The sequence below is a fragment of the Bufo bufo genome, chromosome 9, assembly GCF_905171765.1.
Source record: "Bufo bufo chromosome 9, aBufBuf1.1, whole genome shotgun sequence".
Classification (NCBI taxonomy): domain Eukaryota; kingdom Metazoa; phylum Chordata; class Amphibia; order Anura; family Bufonidae; genus Bufo; species Bufo bufo.
Window position 1 is genome coordinate 34399394 of NC_053397.1, and position 25290 is coordinate 34424683.

The window sequence follows — 25290 nt, forward strand, 5'->3', positions numbered from 1 at the left end:
TGCACACCTCCCTGCACTGGAGAACAGCTGTGCTCCCATGTGAGGTCCTACCCCCCAGCCCTGCACACAGGGCCGGTACAAGGCAGGGGCCGAAGGAGCGGGTGCCCTGGGCGCTACAAGGAGGGGGGCGCAGGTGGGCCGGCAAGCCTGAGTGCCGCAAGGCCGCGGCCCTGGTGACAAGTGGGGGCGGCCGCGGCCGGCGGCAGGGCAGAGCAGGAGATGAGCGCTTCCATTGCGGAAGCGCTCATCTCCATAGTCATCTGTATTGCCGTCCTCAGGACTGCAATACAGATGCCTGCGCTGCGGCAGAGGAGGGAGAGGTGTGTCCCCTCCTGTTCCTCTGATAGGCTGCCGGCCTAATGCTGGCAGCCTATCAGAGGCCGGTGCAGGCGGCGCGATGACGTCATCGCGTCGCCTGACTGCCGTATAGCGAGGGACACAGACGGAAGAGGCGGCCTGCATCGCATCACATTGCTGGAGGTAAGTATAAGTTTTTTTAATTTATTTTTTTATTTATATAGGTACAATACTGGGCTGGGCTGGCACATAAGGGGGGACTACTGGGCTGGCACATGATAAGGGGGGACTACTGGGCTGGGCTGGCACATGATAAGGGGGACTACTGGGCTGGCACATGATAAGGGGGGACTACTGGGCTGGCACATGATAAGGGGGGCTACTGGCACATGATAAGGGGGGCTACTGGCACATAAGGGGGGCTACTGGCCCATAAGGGGGCTACTGGCACATAAGGGGGGCTATTGGCACATAAGGGGGGCTACTGGCCCATAAGGGGGCTATTGGCAATAAGGGGGGCTACTGGCACATGATATGGGGGGCTACTGGCACATGATATGGGGGCACTCTGGCTACTGGCACATGATATGGGGGCACTCTGGCTACTGGCACATGATATGGGGGGGGGGCTCTGGCTACTGGCACATGATATGGGGGCACTCTGGCTACTGGCACATGATATGGGGGGGGGGCTCTGGCTACTGGCACATGATATGGGGGGGGCTCTGGCTACTGGCACATGATATGGGGGCATCTATGGGGGCACATCTTACTGCAGATTATTTAGGGGCATCTACTGAGGCTAAAAAGAAGATATTTTATATGGGGGGCTCTGTATAGGGGCATTTTATACTGGGACACATTATGGTGGGTACTATGGGGAAGGGGGGAGCACTATGGGGGTCATCTACGGGGGCACTGAGAAGGGGTATTTTATGTTGGCACATTATGGGAACATTAGCTCAACTGGGGGCATTACAAAGGGGTATGTTTTGCATATTATAAGGAGAATTATTACTACTGGGGGGGGCATTATGGTGGGCTTTATTACTCCCCCATGGTATGACCCCCTAGTAGCAGCACCAGCCTCTCCCTGCTCTGCTATTCCTCTGCCCCTTCTCCAAATCCTTATTATGAAATCTTTCTCATTAGGATAAAGCACAACATCAGCTCCGCCGAGCCCCCGGCCAAGTGTTGAAGTGGCGTCCGAGATCCCCAAGGGCCAAGTCAAGTAACTGTAAGTTTTTATGGGGGTTCTACAAAAGAGCTATCGTGGGGCAAAGTTCATATTCGTGTTTACACACGTGTTTTAAAATGAATACTTTCAAAGTCCCACAGTCCTTTGTTCTATTGCTTTAAGTATATTCTTGTTTTGAAACAACATTGATTCTTTCTTAAAAACGGGGGGGGGGGGGGGGGGGGGGGGGCGCAGTTTGCCATCTTCGCCCTGGGCACCAAATGGCCTTGTCCCAGCCCTGCCTGCACATTACCATTAGGGAGGACAATTTCTTTTATTTGCAGATCATGTCCCGCCCTCAGATCAGAGTCCCGACTACTTAGAGCCTGTGCAGAGCTACCATCCAGGCAGTGTCAGTGTGACCAGTGCAAGGAAGACCCCCAGATCCCTGTACACAGTGCACTATGGCCTGGTGGAAAACGAGCGCTGCAGGGAGAGACCCTAACCCTGACCTCAGCAGCGAGAGGAGAAGCCCTTCCTTCAGTGTGGAGGCCCTTACTAACATTCTGGATGGAAGTGTGGAGGAGACTCGCTTTAGGAGAGCAGTAGGTAAGCAGTGGCGGATTATAATAGGGTCGTTCGGGTCGGTAGCCCCGGGCTCGGCATCCCTGGGGTGCCCAACGCCGACCCGAACGCCCACATACTGCGGTGGGGGCACGGGAGTGAATAGTTCCCTGCCCCTCCACCGCCATAGGCTTCAGGCCTCATAGGCCTGAGGCCTATTCGGCAGTGAAATCCAGGCGCAGGCGTGCGTGATGACGTCATCGCGCGCCTGTGCTGGGAGGGACGCAGGACCATGAAGAATGTGCGCCTGCCTCACCATGCCGGACAAGTATAGCTTTTCATTTTTGTTTTGTTTCTGTGTGTGGTAAATCAGTTCGGGGGGCAGATTATTAAATGGGGGCAAGTGACTTAATGGGAGCGCAGTGTGGGGGCAAGTGACTTAATGGGAGCGCAGTGTGGGGGCAAGTGACTTAACCACTTCAGTCCCTATAGCTTAAACACCCTTAAAGAGGACCTTTCACCAGAGGAAAGCCTCTAAACTAACTATACAGAAGTGTAGAGCGGCGCCCAGGGATCCCGCTGCACTTACTGTTATCCCCGGGCGCCGCTCCGTTCGCCCGGTATAGCCTCCGGTATGTAAGTAGTTAGGCTCCACCCACTTGATCCTGCCGGCGTCTTCTTCTCCTATGCTGTAGCGCTGGCCAATGGCAGCGCTCAGCTCATAGCCAGGGTATGAGCTGAGCGCTGCCATTGGCCAGCGCTACAGCATAGGAGAAGGAGACCGCGGCAGGCTCAACTGGGTGGAGCCTAACTACTTACATACCGGAGGCTATACCGGGCGAACGGAGCGGCGCCCGGGGATAACAGTAAGTGCAGCGGGATCTCTGGGCGCCGCTCTACACTTCTGTATAGTTAGTTTAGAGGCTTTCCTCTGGTGAAAGGTCCTCTTTAATGACCAGGCCACTTTTTACACTTCTGACCTACACTACTTTCACAGTTTATTGCTCGGTCATGCAACTTACCACCCAAATTAATTTTACCTCCTTTTTCTTCTCACTAATAGAGCTTTCATTTGGTGGTATTTCATTGCTGCTGACATTTTTACTTTTTTTTGTTATTAATCGAAATTTAACGATTTTTTTTTTTGCAAAGAAATGACTTTTCACTTTCAGTTGTAAAATTTTGCAAAATAAAATTACATCCATATATAAATTTTTCTCTAAATTTATTGTTCTTACATGTCTTTGATTTAAAAAAAAAAAAAAAAAAAAAAAAGTTTGGGTAAAAAAAAAAAATGGTTTGGGTAAAAGTTATAGCGTTTACAAACTATGGTACAAAAATGTGAATTTCCGCTTTTTGAAGCAGCTCTGACTTTCTGAGCACCTGTCATGTTTCCTGAGGTTCTACAATGCCCAGACAGTACAAACACCCCACAAATGACCCCATTTTGGAAAGAAGACACCCTAAGGTATTCGCTGATGGGCATAGTGAGTTCATAGAACTTTATATTTTTTGTCACAAGTTAGCGGAAAATGATATATATTTTTTTTTTTTCTTACAAAGTCTCATATTCCACTAACTTGTGACAAAAAATAAAAACTTCCATGAACTCACTATGCCCATCATGAAATACCTTGGGGTGTCTTCTTTCCAAAATGGGGTCACTTGTGGGGTAGTTATACTGCCCTGGCATTCTAGGGGCCCAAATGTGTGATAAGTAGTTTAAAATCAAAATCTGTAAAAAAATGGCCGGTGAAATCTGAAAGGTGCTCTTTGGAATGTGGGCCCCTTTGCCCACCTAGGCTGCAAAAAGTGTCACACATGTGGTATCGCCGTACTCAGGAGAAGTTGGGCAATGTGTTTTGGGGTGTCATTTTACATATACCCATGCTAGGTGAGATAAATATCTTGGTCAAATGCCAACTTTGTATAAAAAAAAATGGGAAAAGTTGTCTTTTGCCAAGATATTTCTCTCACCCAGCATGGGTATATGTAAAATGACACCCCAAAACACATTGCCCAACTTCTCCTGAGTACGGAGATACCACATGTGTGACACTTTTTTGCAGCCTAGATGCGCAAAGGTGCCCAAATTCCTTTTAGGAGGGCATTTTTAGACATTTGGATCCCAGACTTCTTCTCACGCTTTAGGGCCCCTAAAATGCCAGGGCAGTATAAATACCCCACATGTGACCCCATTTTGGAAAGAAGACACCCCAAGGTATTCAATGAGGGGCATGGTGAGTTCATAGAAAAAAAAATTTTGGGCACAAGTTAGCGGAAATAGATTTTTTTTTTTTTTCTCAAAGTCTCCCTTTCCGCTAAATTTCAATCTTTCATGGACTCAATATGCCCCTCAGCGAATACCTTGGGGTGTCTTCTTTCCAAAATGGTGTTATTTGTGGGGTGTTTGTACTGCCCTGGCATTTGAGGGTCTCCGCAATCATTACATGTATGCCCAGCATTAGGAGTTTCTGCTATTCTCCTTATATTGAGCATACAGGTAATGAGATTTTTTTTTTTCCGTTCAGCCTCTGGGCTGAAAGAAAAAATGAACGGCACAGATTTCTTCATTCACATCGATCAATGTGGATGAAAAAATCTCTGCCCAAAAAAAAATGGAGGGGAAAGGCGTCTGCCAGGACATAGGAGCTCCGCCCAACATCCATACCCACTTAGCTCGTATGCCCTGGCAAACCAGATTTCTCCATTCACATCAATCGATGTGGATGAATAAATCATTGCCGGGATTTTTTATTTTTTTTTATATATACAAAGTGTTTGCCAAAGCATATGAACACCGCCACCTCCTCAGCTCATATGCCTCGGCAAACGTATCTTTTACTGCAGAGGAGAAATCTCGTCTTGCATCGCCGCATACACCGACTTGCGTGTAATCTGACAGCAGCGCAATGCTTCTGTCCGAATGCACATCAGTGCTGCAGCTAGTCGATCGGTTGGTCCACCTGGAAGGTAAAAAAAACAAAACAAAAAAGAAAAAACCAGGCCGCAACGCAATAAATTTATTAACTGTTGAACAGAACATATAAACTTTTTGAACTGAAAGTTAACTTTTTTGCTTACTGGTTTTTTTTTTTTTTTTTTTTTTTTTTTTTTAACCTTTTTTATAGGACAAACCTCTCCTTCCCCATGGGACAATGTGCAAATCGCCCAAAGATGTGGCGAAGTACATTATGCACTTTATCCCAGGTGAAAGGAGAGGTTTGCAGCAGCTGTGAGTAAAAGGGCCCTAATAGCCCTGTGTGCCTGTCCTGTGAGATGCAATCCCTATGCTAAGTGTACCTGGGTGTGGTACTTCCGGAAACACTCTCCAAAGCATAGGGCAGGGTGGTCAGCACAGTCAGGACAGAAATAGAGGGTGTCACGCCTTATTCCACTCCTGCTACAGACACAACATTTTTTTTCGGGGTGACGGTTGGGTTGAGGTACCAGGAACGACACTGGGGAAATGTCGTTCGTGTAGACGGCTCACTACACTGGTGGATGGGGCCACGGAACCTTCTGGATACAGGAGGTTCTCGATGATCTCTTCCTGGAATTTTAGGAAGGATCCTGTTCTCCCAGCCTTACTGTAGAGAACAAAACTATTATATGCAACCAATTGAATTAAATATACAGACACCTTCTTATACCAGCGTCTGGTGCGTCGGGAAACTAAATACGGAGACAACATCTGGTCATTGAAGTCCACCCCTCCCATGAGCAAATTATAGTCGTGGACTGAGAGGGGCTTTTCAATGACACGGGTTGCTCGCTCAATTTGGATTGTCGTGTCTGCGTGAATGGAGGAGAGCATGTAAACGTCACGCTTGTCTCTCCATTTCACCGCGAGCAGTTCTTCGTTACACAAGGCAGCCCTCTCCCCCCTTGCAAGACGGGTGGTAACGAGCTGTTGGGGGAAGCCCACGCGTCTAGTTCGCGCGGTGCCACAGGCGCAAATCCGTTCTAGAAACAAATGCCTGAAGAACTCCACACTTGTGTAGAAATTGTCCACATAAAGATGGTACCCCTTGCCAAATAAGGGTGACACCAAGTCCCAGACTGTCTTCCCACTGCTCCCCAGGTAGTCAGGGCAACCGACCGGCTCCAGGGTCTGATCTTTTCCCTCATAGATCTGAAATTTGTGGGTATAGCCTGTGGCCCTTTCACAGAGCTTATACAATTTGACCCCATACCGGGCACGCTTGCTTGGGATGTATTGTTTGAAGCCAAGGCGCCCGGTAAAATGTATAAGGGCCTCGTCTACGCAGATGTTTTGCTCAGGGGTATACAAATCAACCAGAAATTTGCAGAAGTGGTCTATGAGGGGCAGAATTTTGTAGAGCCGGTCAAAAGCTGGGTGGCCTCTGGGACGAGAGGTGCTGTTGTCGCTAAAGTGCAGGAAACGCATGATGGCCTCAAATCGTGCCCTGGACATGGCAGCAGAGAACATGGGCATGTGATGAATCGGGTTCGTGGACCATTCAGGACTGTATCAAGGACCTGATTAGACGCGAATGGGAGAAGCCTGATAAAAAATTCTTTATCCCTAGAGCGGTCAGGAGAAAGTACCCCATTTGACGATCAAAAAGTATCAGCTTGGCAGGAGGTACCGAAGGTAGACGCTTCCGTAGCTAAGATAAATAAGAAGTCAGCTCTCCCGTTTGAGGATTTAGGGTCCCTTACAGATCCCATGGACAAAAGGGCTGATGCGTACTTAAGGAAGAATTGGGAAGCTTCCACTTCTGCCTTTAAACCAAATATAGCGACTACCTCGGTGGCAAGGTCATTAAAGCTCTGGTTGGAGGAATTAGAGTCTCATATAGAGAACAAGACTCCTAGGGATCAGCTGCTGGAGGCTATACCAACTATGTCCAGTGCAGTGGATTTCATCTCTGATGCCTCTGCTGATGCATTGAGGCTTTCCGCTAGGGCGGCTGCATTGTCCAATTCAGCCAGAAGGTCGTTATGGTTGAAAGGGTGGAAGGGCGATGTAGCTTCAAAATCTAAGCTCTGTGCCCTCCCTTGCCAAGGAGATTTTTTGTTTGGGTCAGCCTTAGATGATATTTTGGATAAGGCATCTGATAAGAAAAAAGGATTTCCAGCACCGTCCTTTCCTAAACAGGGGAAGCCATTTCGGATCAATGAAAGAAGGAAAGGTTTTGGGGATCAAAAGATAAGGAGGGAGTGGAGTTCCGATAAATCCAAAGGTGTGCTGTTTAAATCCAGACCTCAAACATCAAGTTCCACTCAACAATGACGCCAGACCCCAAGTAGGCGGTCGTCTTTCCTTATTTTTTCCGGCCTGGCGAAATATTACCGCAAGCGCCTGGATAAAGGATGTTATAAGGGAAGGCTATCGCCTAGACTTCAAGAGACTACCACCCAGGACATTCAAAATTACTTCATTAAACCAAAATCCTCCAAAACAGGTGGCACCTTCGGAGGAAATAAACAACCTCCTGGAGAAGGTAGTCCTTGTTCCAGTCCCAAAGGAACGGAACAAGGAGAGGGTTTTTATTCAACCCCATTTCTGGTCCCCAAGCCCAACAGGCTGATGATAAATCTGAAGGGCCTAGTCTATGCTTTCCCTCCCATCACCCTATTGCCCAGAGTGATCCAGAAGATCAGGGGGGAACAGGCTACAGTGATACTAATAGCACCATTCTGGCCAAAAAGAGTTTAGTTTGCTTGGTTGAGGAGACTATCAATAGTCGATCCCTGGGTGCTTCCAGAAAGACAGGACCTATTATATCGGGGCCCTCTACGTCATCCGGAAGTCAAGAACCTCCACCTGACAGCTTGGATTTTGAGAGGACATTCTTCAGGTCTAGAGGCCTATCAGAACAAGTCATTGGGACTCTCCTGGCTAGTGGGGAAAAAAGTCACCTCCGAAATCTGAGAGTATGGAAAACCTTCCTTCAGTTTGCAGGTCCAGGCTTAGACTTGAACTCGCCCAACATCCCGTTAATTTTGAACTTTTTGCAGGAAGGCCTTAACAAAAAGCTTAAACCCAGTACTCTCAAGGTGCAGGTCTCAGCACTGAGTGTCCTGTTTGACTTTCGATTGGCTACTCATCCTTGGGTCAAAAGGTTCATTAGGGGGTCCTCTAGACTATGTCCTATAGTTAAATCTAAGTCAGCCCCATGGGACCTTAACCTGGTTCTTTCTGCTCTAACCAAGGCTCCGTTTGAGCCTCTGGGGGACATCCCCTTAAAGATGTTGTCCTATAAGACCGTATTTTTAGTGGCCATTACATCTGCCAGACGAGTAGGAGAGCTGTCCGCCTTGTCCTCTTCCCCACCATATACTCAGATTCTGGAGGATAGGATTGTTTTCAAACCAGACCCTGCATTCCTGCCCAAAGTAGTGTCGGTATTCCATAAGTCTCAGGAGATAGTTCTCCCTTCCTTTTGTCAGGACCCAAAGAATGAAGGAGAAAGATCCTTTCATACTTTAGACGTTAGAAGGTGTGTCTGTGCGTATTTAGAGTCTACGAAGGACTTTAGAAAGACCCTGCCACTCTTTGTTCAATTTCAGGGTCAGAACAGGGGCTCAAAGGTTACAAGCCGTACCTTAGCCAGATGGATCAAGAGAGCGATAGGTTTGGCATATTCACTATCAGATTGTCAGGTCCCTTCAGATTTTTCAGCCCATTCCACCAGGGCAGTAGCCTCTTCCTGGGCAGAAAAAGGGTGTGCTACCATAGAACAAATCTGCAGGGCTGCAACGTGGAGTTCCCCCTCTACGTTTTACAAGCACTACAGGTTGGACCTTTCATCTGTGCAGGATATGTCTTTTGGGAGAAAGGTGCTGCAGGCTGTAGTCCCTCCCTAATAGTTATCTAGTCTAGTCTCTCACAGGTGCTGTCATGGGGCGTAATGGAAATACTTCAATTACTCTTACCGGTAATATGTTTTCCATGAGCCCATGACAGCACCTAAATAATTCCCTCCCTTAATATTTAAAAAAAAAAAAAAAAAAAAAAAAAAAAAGAAATAAAATAATAATATTTTTTATAAAGAATGATGAGGAAAAAAAAAAAAAGAAAAAGAGAGAAATTTACTCTTTAGTATGGTGCCAAAGAAGAGATATGCCTGGCATATATTTGGCGCAGAGTTTTTTTCTATTATGTTTTCTCGCCTATGTTAGTTTTCACTATATATAGGTGTGTTGCTGGTCCCAGGAATCTTGTCAAATACTGAAGGTGGAAGGCATGGGACCAATTTAAAGATCTGGGAAGTTCCTGTTTCCTGTCCGGAAGGAGGAGGATCTCTCACAGGTGCTGTCATGGGCTCATGGAAAACATATTACCGGTAAGAGTAATTGAAGTATTTTTTTGTCACTGCGGCGGGGCGGGTGTGGGTGAACGCACGTGTGGGCGACCGATCAGGCCTGATCGGGCAAACACTGCGTTTTGGGTGGAGGGCGAGCTAAGATGACACTAATACAATTATAGATCTGACTGTGATCAGTTTTGATCACTTACAGATACTATGAAAGTACAAATGCTGATTAGCGATACGCTAATCAGCGAATAAGTGACTGCGGCGCGGTGGGCTGGGCGCTAACTACCTAACCAAGGGGCCTAAACTATCCTAAAACCTGTCGGTCAATACCAGTGAAAAAAAAGTGACAGTTTACACTGATCACTTTTTTCCTTTCACTAGGTGATTTGACAGGGGGCGATTAAGGGGTTAATTCGGGTGATGGGGGTGATCTGGGGCTAAGTGAAGTGTTTGGTGCTACTCACTGTGATGTGTGCTCCTCTGCTGGAACCAACCGACGAAAAGGACCAGCAGAGGAGCACAGAAGCCATATAACAGATCATATTTACTAATATAATGTGTTATCTGGCTTGTGATTTAGATTTTTTGAAAATCGCCAGCCACGATCATTGGCTGGCAGGCTGATGACTAAATACTCTTCTAACTTTTGCCGGCCCGCGATATCTCGCGTCTCGCGAGATGACGCATATATGCGTGACTGTGCGCAGGGCTGCCGCCTCCGGAACGCGATCCTGCGTTAGGCGGTTAATGGGAGGGCAGTGTGGGGGCAAGTGACTTAGCGGGAGCGCAGTGTGGGGGCGTTTCTATTAGGGGACATTATATTTGGGGACACTATACAGGCATTATTACCTGGAGCACAATATAGGGTGTCATTACTGGGGGCACTCTAGGGGACATTATAATTGCTGTAGACACTATAAGGACCTCCTGGGTCAAACAAGGGGGAGAGGAAAGAGAAGATCTACATGACAGGAGATGTCACTGGATGTAACAGGTATGTGTATTCCCCTATATGTAGAGCCGGCTCACCACTGTGACCTGTGTCTCATCTTCCTCTCCAAGTCTTTTTTTTTTTATTTTTTTTTTATCATAATCGCATGCATTTTAAATTTGGCAACTAAAATTTTTAATTTGTCACCTGCAGTCCTATGTAACAGCCCAGATAACAGTGATAACTTTCTGTGTGCAGATAATGTAGTAGATGTACCATGCAGTCCTATGTAACACCCCACATAACACAATAGTTCAACAGGTAACATCTATGAAATCTGTACTCAGAGTTATGAGATGGTGGGGGTCTGACTCCTGGCACCCCCACCAATCAAATGTTTGAGGAGACCGCGATGTTAAAGTGAGCGCAGCAGCCTCTTCGCTCCTTACCAAGCACAGCTCTGTCCATTTGATAGCACTGCGCTTGGTATTACAGGTCAGACCCAATCACTCAGATAAGACAGAGCTGCACCTAGACATGTCATGTCATAAGGCCTAGGAAGAGACTTTGGCACTTACGAAGCACCGCAGCCTCTTCATACAGAGAAAAAACTAAAATGGAGGGGGGGGGGGGGGGGGGCGCCTAGTTGGGTAGACAGCCCCGGGCCTATCATGCACTTAATCCGCCCCTGGGTAAGGGCTCCTGTCAGGTGCACTGGGCACTGTGTCTGACTTTGTGCTCCTCTTTTATTACACTGGGTATCTGGAGTTTTGTTAAGTAATATATACGGATGTAGCAGAGCTGAACTTGTAGTTGTATTACGCACACTCCTAGACCAATTCTCTTTTGCATGCATTCCAATTTATGAAACGTTTGCAACAGTTCCTAAGCCAGAAAGCGCTGTTCAGCCTATGCCCGGTGAGAGTAGTTGGTCACTTAGGCCACCTGCACACGTTGTGGAATACGGGCGGTTTTTCTGTGCGGATTCCAGTGCGAAAAACCCCGCAGCGTAGTACAGTACCAGCAAAGTGTATGAGATTACACAGATCCCATGTACACTTTGCAGGGTTTTCCCGTGTGGATTTCCAAGTTTAAAGCATGTCCATTACCTTTGCAGTTTTAGCTTTTTCAATCGAAGGGTGAGATCCGGGGCAAAATTGCACAAAAAAGTGCAATTAGACATTGTGGATTTTAGTACGAATATGCTGCAGAAACGAACATATATCCACGCGGAAATTCATGCGGATCTTATATCCGTTCACCCACACCTGTGTGCAAGTGGCAGGGATCAGCAACTCGGGATGAGCGAACTTGTGTTTTCAAGTTCAGCGTACAAGGTTCGGGTTATCTAAGAATTCCGTTATGGATTCCGCTACCATGTTCCGGAATTCTTAGATACGCCGAACTTAAACACAAGTTCGCTCAACACTATCCGCAACTTCCGGCACTCCAGCTGTTCTGAAACGACTACTTCCAGAATCCTCCTTTCACTTCTATAACGGCTCATGCACACGACTGTATGATCGGTCCACATCTGATCCACTTTTCTTTCGGGTTGGGATACGGGCGCGGACCCATTCATTGCAAAAGATGCAGGTGGCGAAACCATGTGCTGTCCTTATCCGTAAGTCCGTTCCGTGGCCCAGAATTTTTTATTTATTTTTTTACATGTTCTATTCTTTTCCATTATGTGGACAAGGATGGGATGTTTCTACAGTAGTTTTAAAAAAAAATAAAAAAAAAAATGGTGGCATGCACACGGCCGGGCTGTGTTTTACAGACTGCAAGATGGATGCGGTTGTGGGCATGAGCCATAAGAGTTATAAGAATGACTGAGTAAGGGCTCATTCACACGACCATGGTTTTGGTCTGCATCCGAGCCGCATTTTTTGCGGCTCGGGTGCGGACCCATTCACTTCAATGTGGCCCCGCAAAAATGATGAGTTGTCCTATTCTTGTCCATTTTGCGGCCAAGAATAGGCATTTCTATAATGGGCCTCCTGTTCCGTTCCACAAATTGCAGAAGGCACATGGGCGGCATCCGTGTTTTGCGGATCCGCAATTTGCAGACCGCAAAACACGGCATGGTTGCATGAATGAGCCCTAAGTGTGCATGCTGGGAGTTGTAGTTTCACAGTAGCTGGAGTGCCGGAGGTTGCTGCTCCCTGCTTTAGCGGTATATGCACACGCGGTATAATACCGTCCCAGCTAAGTGAGATGAGATTTTCTAAATCTCATGTACTTGATGCAGAAATTTTGAAACCGGCAGCATGTCGAGTGTTGCGTGCGGATTTTAGTGCAGATTTCACCCTTTTCAAAGTCAAAGCTGGGACCGGGTGCAAATCAGTCAAAATCCACAAGCGGCTCATGCGGGGAAAATCCGCAGAAACTACACTGCCGTGTGCATCTACCCTTCAGGTAGGTTGTAAATTGCAGGAAGCACGCCAAAGTCGCATACGTCGGTGTGACATTTGTATGCGTTCAGTGGAAAACGTATTTATAGGAACGTGTGAGCAAAATGTCATTATAATAGGCTCCCGTTATAATATTTCAATAAGGGCTCATGCACACAGCCATGCACGTATTGCGGCCTGCAAACAGCGGGTTCGCAATATGCGGACACCGGCCGGTGTGCTCACCACATCAAGTGAATGGGTCCGCAATCTGGAAGGTGCGATGCGGAACGGTGGCTTCGAAGCATTCAGTAGTTCTTCTGTGGAGTTTCTCTCCGTGGCTCTGCACCGTAAAAAAAAGTTGAATAGGTCTGGATCCGTATGCGGAATCCGCACGGATGTTACCTGTGCATTGGGGAACTGCAAATTGCACGGAACGGCTGAGCAACAACCGTGGGCATGAGCCCTAAATCAAATGACAAACTCCGCTCTGCTGCCCCTGTAATGTATTGGAGACATGTTTTCCCTGAGGATTGTCTCACACCTTAGGGTGTTTGACTCTTTTTTGCACATGATGCGCAGCACCACAGTATTTTTTTCTGTATCGATGTAGTAATGGCGGCAATAAACTAAGGTTACATAATCCCATATATCGGTGGTGGTGAACCTATGGCACGGGTGCGAGAGGTGGCACCTGCACCCTGGAAAAAGTCTATGGTGTACCAATATGCCTTAGACTTTTCCTGCCATTCATCAGCGCAGGGCGCGCCATGGACAGCACAGGCAGAGCACTGAATGTAGGCAGGGTATTATAGCTAAATGATAAAGTACGTGGAAGATATACTATACTGGACTGTAGCGTTCACGTTACATTGCCATGTTGGCACTTTGAGATAAATAAGTGGATTTTGGGTTGCAGTTTGGGCACTCGGCCTCTAAAAGGTTCACCATCATAATATATACAGATGTAGCGGAGCTATGTGTCACGACCATGGTTATGGTCGTGACTCCTCGACCCGCATGCAGTTGCCCGCGGTCTAGTATTGTTGTTCAACCACTGGTGAGTGCTGTTACTATGTTGCCTCACGTGTGGTTGCCGCTGGCAACATGTATTGGCAGTATAGCAGCCCGAGCTGTTGCTAGGCAGCTTGCTGTCAAGTGCATGCGGTTGCACCTGGCAACCTCTGTTTGTAGGTGTGCCTTTTGTCTGTATGGTGTGCACTGTGACAGTTTCTCTTCACTGGTTGTCCGCGGCAACGTGGTGTTTTGTGTGCATGTGGTGGCAGTGTCTCGGCCTTCTGGCTGATTCCCAGGACATGGTTGCCACGCATGCCGTTGCCGGCGGTAACAGGTGGAGTCTGTTGTTTATATGTGTGCACTTTCCCTGTCTGGTGTGCACGGGGTTTATTGTGTGTATTCCCCTTTAAGTGGCTTTCTTCCCTTTGCCCGGTGTAGGAAGGGTTAACTCCCTTTGTGTGTGAACACTGGGTGTGTCTGTGTGTGGCTACTTGGGGCTATTTAGCTCCTGCTGGCTGCCTGTATCTGAGGGGTACTTCAGCCATGGTTAGCTGGAGTCATCCTCCTGGTTATATATCACCTCTCCAGTGAGGGCCACCCTTGTGGTCATAAGTTTATGTTATGTATGATGTATTGAAGATGTTTCTTTGGTCTCTGTTTATTGCAGCTATGGTTTCCTGTGTGATGTGTGTTGTGTCCGTTTGTATTGTTGTGGACAGCAGCATTTGTACATGGGTTCCAGGCTGTGTGTCTGTGGCAGGTAGGTGTTGTACTAGTTGCATTTACCTGCCATTGCCATAAGCTGTTTATGTTCCCCTTTCTTTGCAGCTTGGCCAGTGAGACTCCTGTTCATCCGTATCTAGGAGGAACAGGTTGTCTTACCCTGCTCCTAGTTCAGGGCCACCCTGAGGGCTAGTAGGGACCCCAAGGTTCCGGAGTATGAGCCCTCCTACCATCAGGGTCGGCTCATACAGCTAGGAGTCAGGGTCAGAATTAGGGACGTAATAGGAGGTGACCTGATTCCTGTCCTGGCCTAGCAGTGACCACCATCTTCAGTCATCGCACGGCTGAGGGTTTTCCCATCCTCAGCCGTGACACGGTTTGTCATTAGGCAAAACACATGTTGCTAGTTTATCTATGGTTTTACATAGGACTGCAGGTAAATTAGCATTATCACAATGTACAAGCGATCTGCTGTATAAGCTCGTACTATAGAGCGCAGCTGCTCCTCTGACAGTGCAGTGTGAATGGCTGCCTAATTACAGTTCCGTACTAAAGTTGCAGTGCGGCCATACGCATGAAGCCTGGGGTGCATTCACACGACCGTATGTATTTTGTGGACTGCAAAACTCTGATCCGCAAAATGTGGATGTCGTCCGTATTGACATCCGTTTCTGCAGACCCATTTTGGGGCCAAGTATAGGACATCTTTTGCGGAACGGACATATAGATGCAGACGGTATCTGTGTGCTTTCCGCATTCGTATATCCGTTCCGCAGAAGATACAACGTGCTCTATTCTTGTCCACAAAGGTGGACCATGGACCCATTGAAGTCGATGAGTCAGCAAAAAAAAGCGGATGCAACACGGACACCATCAGTATTTTGCAGGCCACAGAATACATACGGCCGTGTGAATGAAGGAGGCTGAGGTTTTGGGCCGGTCGGAGCCCTTTTTAAGTGAAGGGCGCTTTTTAGATCCTTTCTATTTTTTGGTCTCTTGGCCTTGGTGATTACGTAAATCCATTTTCTTGAATATTTTCTTCGCACTTCGCTTTCTATAAATGATAACGGTCACCCATATCTGCTCTGATTTCCCTAGTGGGCGCCATTATCAAGGACCCTGTCTTCAGCCGAGAATATCTGTACTTCAAGACCCGCTCTGAGAGATACGAAGGAGCCGTCAGGAACGCTTTCCACATGAAGAAGATGATGAAGGAAATGGGATGGGATGAAAACGGCCCGGAAATTGGACTCATATTCAGGTTATTTCTCTAGATTTTTACGTATGATCCGCAGTGAAGGGATGACGTGGAGGAAAATGGAGATTTCCCGTGTACTTAATTCATGTAGGAGTCCTCCAGGATACTCGCGCAGTGAAGGTCAGGACACTGCGGAGTCTACGTGCTCTTAGGCCTCCTTCACACGGGCGTCGCGTGTGAGGGCCGGACAAGATGCGGGTGCGTTGCGTGAAAATCACCGCTCATGTGCACAGCCCCATTGGAGTGAATGAGTCTGGATTCAGTGCGGGTGCAATGCGTTGACCTCCCGCATTGCACCCGCGCGGAATCCTCGCCCGTGTGAAAGGGGCCTTAGGGCAGCTATTTTCTACCTCAAATTTTGACATCCCAAAAATTTTGGCGCAGATTTTCACACTTTGCATTACAAAAGGTGAAAACCTTTTCTGAAAATCCGCAAAATTTCCACCCGTAGAGCAGGCCCTGGATTTCGTCCAGATTTTTTCCAAAACCTAGAAAACCCCATCTGCGTGTGTTCTTCTGTAAGTTGTCGCACACCAAAAAAATCTTCGACAATTTTGCCACTTGACCATATAAGTTCGCAACCCAACCAATCAGGTCATAACTTTAGGAAAGAGGGGTGGGGGCGCTCCCCTTTAATTTTCACAGGATTCCCACAAATCTAATTAAAAAAATTAGTTGCGCTGGATTTTTTTGAAAAATTAATCCCACCCGACAGCGGTACATGTGAAAAGATCTATAGGCACCTGCTATCCGCCACTCTGGTCCCTGCCTATCGGCTTCTGCACGGATAGGGTCACACGCGCCAATGACTGGCCTCAGCAGTGACAGCTTTAGGGTATGTATACACGCACAATGGATTTTCTGCACAGATTTTCACGCGGAGATCATAATACAGTACCAGAAAAGTTGATGCGATTTATTTTTTATTTATTTTTTTCAAAATTCCATTTACACGTTGCGTATTGCGTACGTGCGGAAATTGACCTCCAGTGCAGCTTTTAAAATCTGTGGCACGTCAATTTCTTGTGCAGGTGATGTGATGCGTTTTTTTTCTCATAGACCCTAATAGGGGTGTTCAACTACACAGCAAATCGGACCATTTGGTGTGAATTTTGCGGCATTATAAAGGAAGGGCGCCATTTCACAGTTTTTGCATTTGCAGTAACCACGGGGAACACACCGGTGGGGGTCCTTTTTAAGGTGTTATGAGTTGTTAAGAGTTTGTCGTGACGCCAGTTGCATTTCAGCAACGAGGGACTGAGTCCCCCTAAGTAGATGGAGATAGTGATACCCAGGTGTAGGAATGCCAGACTGGTGTAAGGGTTACCTATAATGTCCCTTTAGGTGTGGCTGTGCACTTGTCACGGTGCTCCGACCTGGATACACTGGAACCCCAGGCGTGGTCATCCGCAGCCGGGCAACTAAGATGAATAGTTGGTGAAGGAATAATTAAAGAAATGGAGTCCAGACTTGATATGACGTTGAACAGCAGCTTTACTTGAATAAACTTGTGTCAGGCAACAATCTTCCAACTTTATCTTGGTCACCAGCAAGCTTTGGCATGAATTCTGGCAGGCAAACACACTTGGCACTGCTACATCAACTGCTCTCTAGCTCTGCTGTGCTGTCAGGATTAAATAGAAACTTTTCCTTTCTGCTGTACTTAACTTGCTGTACTCTCACTCTTTCTTTATCTTTATCCAGGGAACCTTTCCTCCTGGCTTCTCTGAGGCTTTTTTCTCTTGTTCCAGCAGAGCTGATGATGCTCTGCTGGCCTAGGCAGGGCTCGCCCAGAAGGGATGTGCTCTCTGCAGCACAACCTCCCTCTTGCAGGGGGTCCTCTCAACACCACCTCTCCCCTAGAAGGGGAGGCTAGACTGACTTTCACTAACTAAACTCCTTCCTCTAAAGAGAGAGCTAGAATGGAAAGAAAAGCTCCATTCCAGGTAAACTAGCTCTGCCATTACTGCCGCCATCTGCTGGTGAACCAGGTACATTACATATAAACGTAACAGTTACATAGAAATGAATACACACACATTTGCAGGATCAGGAGAAAAATGCATAGAATGATGTTTTGTCAACCATAGAAGATAGTGGAAAGGCGTAAAAGGTGATAATGCCACTCTGGGGTGTTACACATTTGAAAAACATGGCCTCCTTTCACCTCATTACCAATTGATATAGACATAAATGTAATAAAATATTTTTTTATTTATATCATTTAATTCTCTAATTTACACTGCTGTTTTTTTAAATTGTCAAACAGGTAGCAGCTTAAAGGGGTTGGCCAGCTTTTACACACTTTTCGGCAGCGAAACCCCTTTCCTGCTGGACCTGTGGAGGGAGGCGTACTTACCTGCTCCCCACCACTTAGTTCCAGCTCCTTTAGTAAACCACTGTGTTCATCTGGTCCCAGCTCGTTAAACTCTGAACTGGACTGGGTCACATGCGCCGCTGCAGCCAGTAACTGCCGCTTGGGTGACTCATGACCACTGCAACCAGTCATTGGCTGCAGCAGCACATGTGAGCCCTGTCTGTTCATAAGTTTACAAGCTGGGACTGGAACGCAAACACATTGGTGAGGGGCTGCCCAAAAGTGCTTGAAAGCTGGACAACCCCTTTAAGGCCCTATGCACATTAGATTGTGGCCTGCCAAACGTGCCGATTTTGGGTGGGGCTAGACCACTAGTTAATGTATGGGGACCTCCCAACTGTCCCCCAAAATATGATGTGGGATCGGGCAAACTGCATGTTAACGCCCTATTCTTTGGTTAGAGGTGTCTGGCAGCAGCTTCTTTGAAAACCCATGCATGCTCGTCCAAAAGGATAAGGGAGGTGGGAGAACATGCATGTGTATGGAGGAGGGAGTCAACCGCTCTTGAAGGTGTAGGGGCAATAAGTTCCCACAATGCACTGCTATTCCAAAACCGGAAACCCACAGACTTCAAAACCTAGCTTTAGACCTAAATGGAGAAGAAAAGATCATGTAACTTAAAATCGCTACATAATAAGTAAAAGCAGGTGCTGTGACCTCTCTGATCAGGCCGGTTAGACACAGTATACTTTTTCATGAGGCTTTCCGAATGATCAGGATTAATTGTAATGTCAGAAAATAACTGAAGATGGAGTCTCCCCTTAAATTAGAAAAGAAAAAAAAACTAACAAAAAAAGTTTACAATGTTGAGCCTGTGCTGGTGCGAGACGTCTCCTGTTACCTACGATTCCAGCCTTGTTTACTGATTCCGTTTATTCTGATCTTCTGATTTCAGGGCACTAGGAGGAGAAATTGCTCTTAATATACATAATTTGTTTGTGAATTCGATCAGGGCCCTGGGCTCAGATGAGCAAGTTGCTAAGTGGTTGCCCCTCGCACAAAATTATAAAATCTTAGGAACCTACGCACAGACTGAACTAGGACATGGTAAGTCGTTATTCTTTGCAATCTAGCTGATGTTAGATCCTAGAAATAATTTCTCTGCACATGTAGCAGAGCTGAATTTGTCATGTGCTTGACATACAGTAATTAAATCACAATCGATATGTGCTAGGCTCTTTTTACACCAGGAAGCAATGAACAAGCAGCAATCAATCATATACAAGTCAATTGGCGTTTGTTTTAAGGGGCATTTCACACAGTCAACCTGATGCAAAGGGAATGGGAGCGGAATGATCATTATTACGATCATTCGTCCCCCATTCAGCTTGCATATTGTCGGCAATATGCAAGCTAAATTTTTATTTAATTATTATACGCACTTATATAGCGCTGACATATTCGGCAGTGCTTTACAGACATGAACATCATGCTGTCCCCAATGGGACTCACAATCTAAGTTCACTATCAGTATGTCTTTGGAGTGTGGGGGGAAACCAGAGAACCCGGAGAAAACCCACACAAACACGAGGAGAACATACAAACTCCATGAAGATGTTGTCCTTGGTCAGATTCGAACTTAGGACGCCAGTGCTGCAAGGCACGGCGGAAGAATGATCATAATAATGATCATTCCTCCCCTATTTACCTTGCATCAGGCTGTGTGCAAAGCCTCTTTAAAATGAGTGCCAATCAACTTGTAGATCATCGATCAGCACTCGTTTTCAAGGGGCTTTTCACATACCCTGAAGAAAGGCAAATGGGGAGGAATAATCGTAAAAATGATCATTTATCCCTCATTCATCTTGCATATAGCTGGCAGCAAATCCCCTGGTTGTACAGGGTGATGTTTGTCAGGTGACTGTATCTTTCATGCGGTGGTACATCAACCTGTATAACCAAGGGATTTACTGCAAACAATATACAAGCTGGATGGAGGACGAATGATCGTAATAATGATGATTTCTCCCCTATTCACTTTGCTTGAGGCAGTGTTAAAAAAGCCTCTTTAAAACGAGTGCTGACTTGTATATCATCGATCTCGCTCGTATTAAAGGTGCTTTTCACATACCCTGAAGAAAAGTGATTGGGGAGGAATAATCATTACTACAATCATTTGTCCTGATCATTACTATGATCATTATTGCGATCATTTCTCCCCCATTCAGCTTGCATATTGTGGATGGCAAATCCCCTGGTTATACAGGAAAAGTGTTTGCACCTTTTACATATGGCTGTATGTGGCACTGCTATGGTGTATCTGACCTGTACTTTATGGTATTTCTGTATAGGTACTACAAAACGCCTTTGTACTACACATAGATATGGCACTGAAAATTGAGCCCCAGACTGATCGGCGCACTCATTCTGTATAGGGACACTGCTACTGGAGTACATTTGCCACATGGTCTAACCGTCTGCATATTTTATGCCTTTGCAGGATCATATTTGCGGGGTTTAGAGACCACGGCCACGTTTGACCCTTCCACCCAGGAATTTATAATAGACACTCCCCAGATTACAGCAACAAAATGGTGGCCGGGAGATTGTAAGTCATTATTATAATTTTTTAACTATTTTGCGCTCCAATTTTTGATATATTATAAAACGTGACATAATGTCCTGTTATTTTTGATATGTGCAGTAGGAAAAACCAGCACTCATGCTGTGGTCCTAGCTCAGCTATATAGCAACGGAAAGAAATACGGCATGCATCCGTTCATAGTCCAGGTCCGAAGTCTTGAGGACCACTCTCCACTCCCAGGTAACAATCACTAGACTGTTTGTACGTGGACACCTGAACATGACCCATGCACTGTGTAAGCTTATCCAAGATCTAATTTCCAAAAGTTATTTGCTGCTATAACAGTCCCTCTTCTTAAATGCTATGTACACCTTTTGAGGACAATTTTTTATTTTTTTTTTATTTTATTTTTTTTAATTAAATTTTTATGATTGTATTTTACGCCTTTGGGGCTGAAAATCACTTTTTCAATAGAATAGCTCTTTATTAAAAAATATTGAGCCATTCTGTCACAAAGGGTAACTGTTTTTCTAGCTGTGTGCATCCTACTTTCACTTTGTGCCGGTCATCTAAGAGGTCATAAACACTTATTTAAGCCACATTCTTATCAGTAAGATAAGGATTGAGCTTTGAGTGTTTATAATGTCTGAGAGCAGAGATAAGGAGCCCATCAGCTCCCTGCCTGACAGAGCAGAGAGAAAATTCAGATCCTGCTACAGGGAGTGCAGAATTATTAGGCAAGTTGTATTTTTGAGGATTAATTTTATTATTGAACAACAACCATGTTCTCAATGAACCCAAAAAACTCATTAATATCAAAGCTGAATATTTTTGGAAGTAGTTTTTAGTTTGTTTTTAGTTTTAGCTATTTTAGGGGGATATCTGTGTGTGCAGGTGACTATTACTGTGCATAATTATTAGGCAACTTAACAAAAAACAAATATATACCCATTTCAATTATTTATTTTTACCAGTGAAACCAATATAACATCTCAACATTCACAAATATACATTTCTGACATTCAAAAACAAATCAGTGACCAATATAGCCACCTTTCTTTGCAAGGACACTCAAAAGCCTGCCATCCATGGATTCTGTCAGTGTTTTGATCTGTTCACCATCAACATTGCGTGCAGCAGCAACCACAGCCTCCCAGACACTGTTCAGAGAGGTGTACTGTTTTCCCTCCTTGTAAATCTCACATTTGATGATGGACCACAGGTTCTTAATGGGGTTCAGATCAGGTGAACAAGGAGGCCATGTGATTAGATTTTCTTATTTTATACCCTTTCTTGCCAGCCACGCTGTGGAGTACTTGGACGCGTGTGATGGAGCATTGTCCTGCATGAAAATCATGTTTTTCTTGAAGGATGCAGACTTCTTCCTGTACCACTGCTTGAAGAAGGTGTCTTCCAGAAACTGGCAGTAGGACTGGGATTGAGCTTGACTCCATCCTCAACCCGAAAAGGCCCCACAAGCTCATCTTTGATACCAGCCCAAACCAGTACTCCACCTCCACCTTGCTGGCGTCTGAGTCGGACTGGAGCTCTCTGCCCTTTACCAATCCAGCCACGGGCCCATCCATCTGGCCCATCAAGACTCACTCTCATTTCATCAGTCCATAAAACCTTAGAAAAATCAGTCTTGAGATATTTCTTGGCCCAGTCTTGACGTTTCAGCTTGTGTGTCTTGTTCAGTGGTGGTCGTCTTTCAGCCTTTCTTACCTTGGCCATGTCTCTGAGTATTGCACACCTTGTGCTTTTGGGCACTCCAGTGATGTTGCAGCTCTGAAATATGGCTAAACTGGTGGCAAGTGGCATCTTGGCAGCTGCACGCTTGACTTTTCTCAGTTCATGGGCAGTTATTCTGCGCCTTGGTTTTTCCACACGCTTCTTGCGACCCTGTTGACTATTTTGAATGAAACGCTTGATTGTTCGATGATCGCGCTTCAGAAGCTTTGCAATTTTAAGAGTGCTGCATCCCTCTGCAAGATATCTCACTATTTTTGACTTTTCTGAGCCTGTCAAGTCCTTCTTTTGACCCATTTTGCCAAAGGAAAGGATAATTATGCACACCTAATATAGGGTGTTGATGTCATTAGACCACACCCCTTCTCATTACAGAGATGCACATCACCTAATATGCTTAATTGGTAGTAGGCTTTCGAGCCTATACAGCTTGGAGTAAGACAACATGCATAAAGAGGATGATGTGGTCAAAATACTCATTTGCCTAATAATTCTGCACGCAGTGTAGTAGAGCATCTCAGCTCTGTACAGAGAAAATAACTCCATATTTTTAATAAAGACTAATTGAAAAAAATTATTCTTCGCTCATAAGGAGTGCAATGCACTAATAAAAACAAATTGCCCCCAAAGGTGTACAGTACATAGCCTTTAAAACATGTATTCAAGTTTATTCGGTCAAAAGTGAGGTTGGACACTGATTTTGGGCACTTTGGTCTGGTTCACAGTTGGATTCACCCTGACCGATGTAAACCTGGCTATAAAGCTGAGATAACTGCCGGCCTACAGATATCTGTCATGGCTCCCCCATATGCATGGAATAAATGATAGGGCATAATGAAATCCAATATGCCTAATCCTTCGTTCCCCGAATAGCAGGTAAAGGACAGGTTGTCCATTTCATCTAATGCAGATAAAAGTCTTGGACTCCATCTCACCATAAAATAATTCCAGAGCTACCTCCTAGAACTTCCTCTGTCATTTTTGCAGGCAACATATGCATGAATTAACAGCCTATTATTTTTTTTTTTTTTTTACTTTTCCCATTGTCAAAGGGGTGTATTCCTACACAATAGCACTGACCAATGAGAGCTGACAGTGCCAAACTGTGGAGGGACACACCCCACGGGATAGTAGCACCCAGTTGTTAGTGAAGTCATACATTTCCAGGAGGAATAACAGAAGAACAGCACAATGCTGAGATCTAAGACAAGAATTATTTCTTATAGAATGAAAGCATTTGCTTAAAGGGATTCTGTCATGAGATTTGAGCCCTATAAGCTAAACATATGGCCAGGTCCGTACTAATAACATGAATCCTAAACTGCCCTTATTAAACCTGCTTGTGGCTCTATTAGCCCAAAAAACTGTTTTTTATAAGCTGTCACTCACCTACCTAAGGTGCCCAAGGGGTTTTGCGTTAACCCAGGGTGCCCGCCCGCACCCTTCGCCGTCTGGTGCCCAGCGCCGCCTTCCTCACCTCAGCCCCGCCTCCGCAATCCTCCCGTCCCTCTGCTAGATCCTGCGCACTAGGCTCAGCCTGATGCGCCGCGGACTCCTGGCAGCGGCTTCGTTGAGCAAAGTGCGCATGCGCATCAGGCGGCGCATGCGCACTTTGCTCAACGAAGCCGCTGCCAGGAGTCCGCGGCGCATCAGGCTGAGCCTAGTGCGCAGGCGCCGGATCTAGCAGAGGGACGGGAGGATTGCGGAGGCGGGGCTGAGGTGAGGAAGGCGGCGCTGGGCACCAGACGGCGAAGGGTGCGGGCGGGCACCTTAGGTAGGTGAGTGACAGCTTATAAAAAAACAGTTTTTTGGGCTAATAGAGCCACAAGGAGGTTTAATAAGGGCAGTTTAGGATTCATGTTATTAGTACGGACCTGGCCATATGTTTAGCTTATAGGGCTCAAATCTCATGACAGAATCCCTTTAAAGAAACCTATAATGAAGTTGAAAGTTTCTTGTAAAAGAAAATGGTAGCAGTCACAAGTAAGAAATGTCGCCTTGGTGTGTGTGTGTGTGTGTGTGTGTGTATATGTATATATGTATGTGTGTGTGTATATATATATATATATATATATATATATATATATTCTCTATCTCGCTCTGGTAGGCAGTTTAGCGGATGCAGGATAGAGGCAATCACAAAGTCTTTAACTTAAACAGTTCACGACCGTTGTTGGGTTCCGTGATCCGTTTTTGTTTCTGTGTGTCTTCCTTTATTTTTGGAGCACCACCAAACATAAAGGAATGTAAAAAAACAAGTCTAAGACAGGTTTGCCATGCAAATGATAGGAAAAAAACAGACACGCGGATGACAATCTTGTGTGCCTCCGCGTTTTTTTTGCGGTCCCATTGACTTGAATGGGGCCGCAAACCGTTTTCCGCGAAAATAGGACAGGTTATATTTTTTTTTACGGACTGGAACCACGGATCACAGACGCGGATGGCAAACGGTGCATTAGCAGAGTTTTCAACGGACCCATTTTCAATGGGTCTGCAGAAAATCACGAAAAAAGGCGCAACGGACACGGAATAAAACAACGGTCGTGTGCATGAGGCCAAAGTAAGTGAGAAAAAATATCAGTTCCAAGAAAAAACTGTCACCTTGATTCTGGTGTTCCTTTACCAGGCAGTAACGCAGAATTCCTTTTATAAAGCAGAATCCACGTGCTTTCACACAAACAAGATAACAGACCTTATTCCCGGCCCCAACACAGAGACTGGCAGCACTCCACTGTCAGAGAGGAGTCATCCACACCACCTGACAGTGCTGCCTGTGTTTTATATCCCAAACCAAGACCTGGCCTGGAACGTGGGGAGTAGCCACCCACCCATCACTTTGACTACTCCCAATAAGAGCCGTCCCGGGTTAGCTTTGCAGCCATACTAAGACAGCTGAAGTGTCAGACTGAAATCTGCAAAACTGACACTTTGAGAAAAACCGGCTCTTACCTCACCGAGGCCAGGAACCTCGGTGACACGTACCGACCATCA

General features: G+C 46.1%; 1 protein-coding gene across 1 annotated transcript in view; it reads left to right on the forward strand.

The window, feature by feature from the left end:
- The first annotated feature begins 1918 nt into the window (after positions 1–1918).
- The window catches only part of LOC120979105 (peroxisomal acyl-coenzyme A oxidase 2-like), a 62387-nt gene continuing 39015 nt past the window's right edge, over positions 1919–25290 (forward strand). The window contains exons 1-5 of the mRNA XM_040407647.1: positions 1919–2083; positions 15490–15652; positions 18922–19073; positions 20467–20574; positions 20671–20790. Of these exons, the coding sequence (XP_040263581.1) occupies positions 1939–2083; positions 15490–15652; positions 18922–19073; positions 20467–20574; positions 20671–20790 (688 nt within the window). The 5' untranslated portion in view covers positions 1919–1938. The remainder of the gene's footprint in view (positions 2084–15489; positions 15653–18921; positions 19074–20466; positions 20575–20670; positions 20791–25290) is intronic.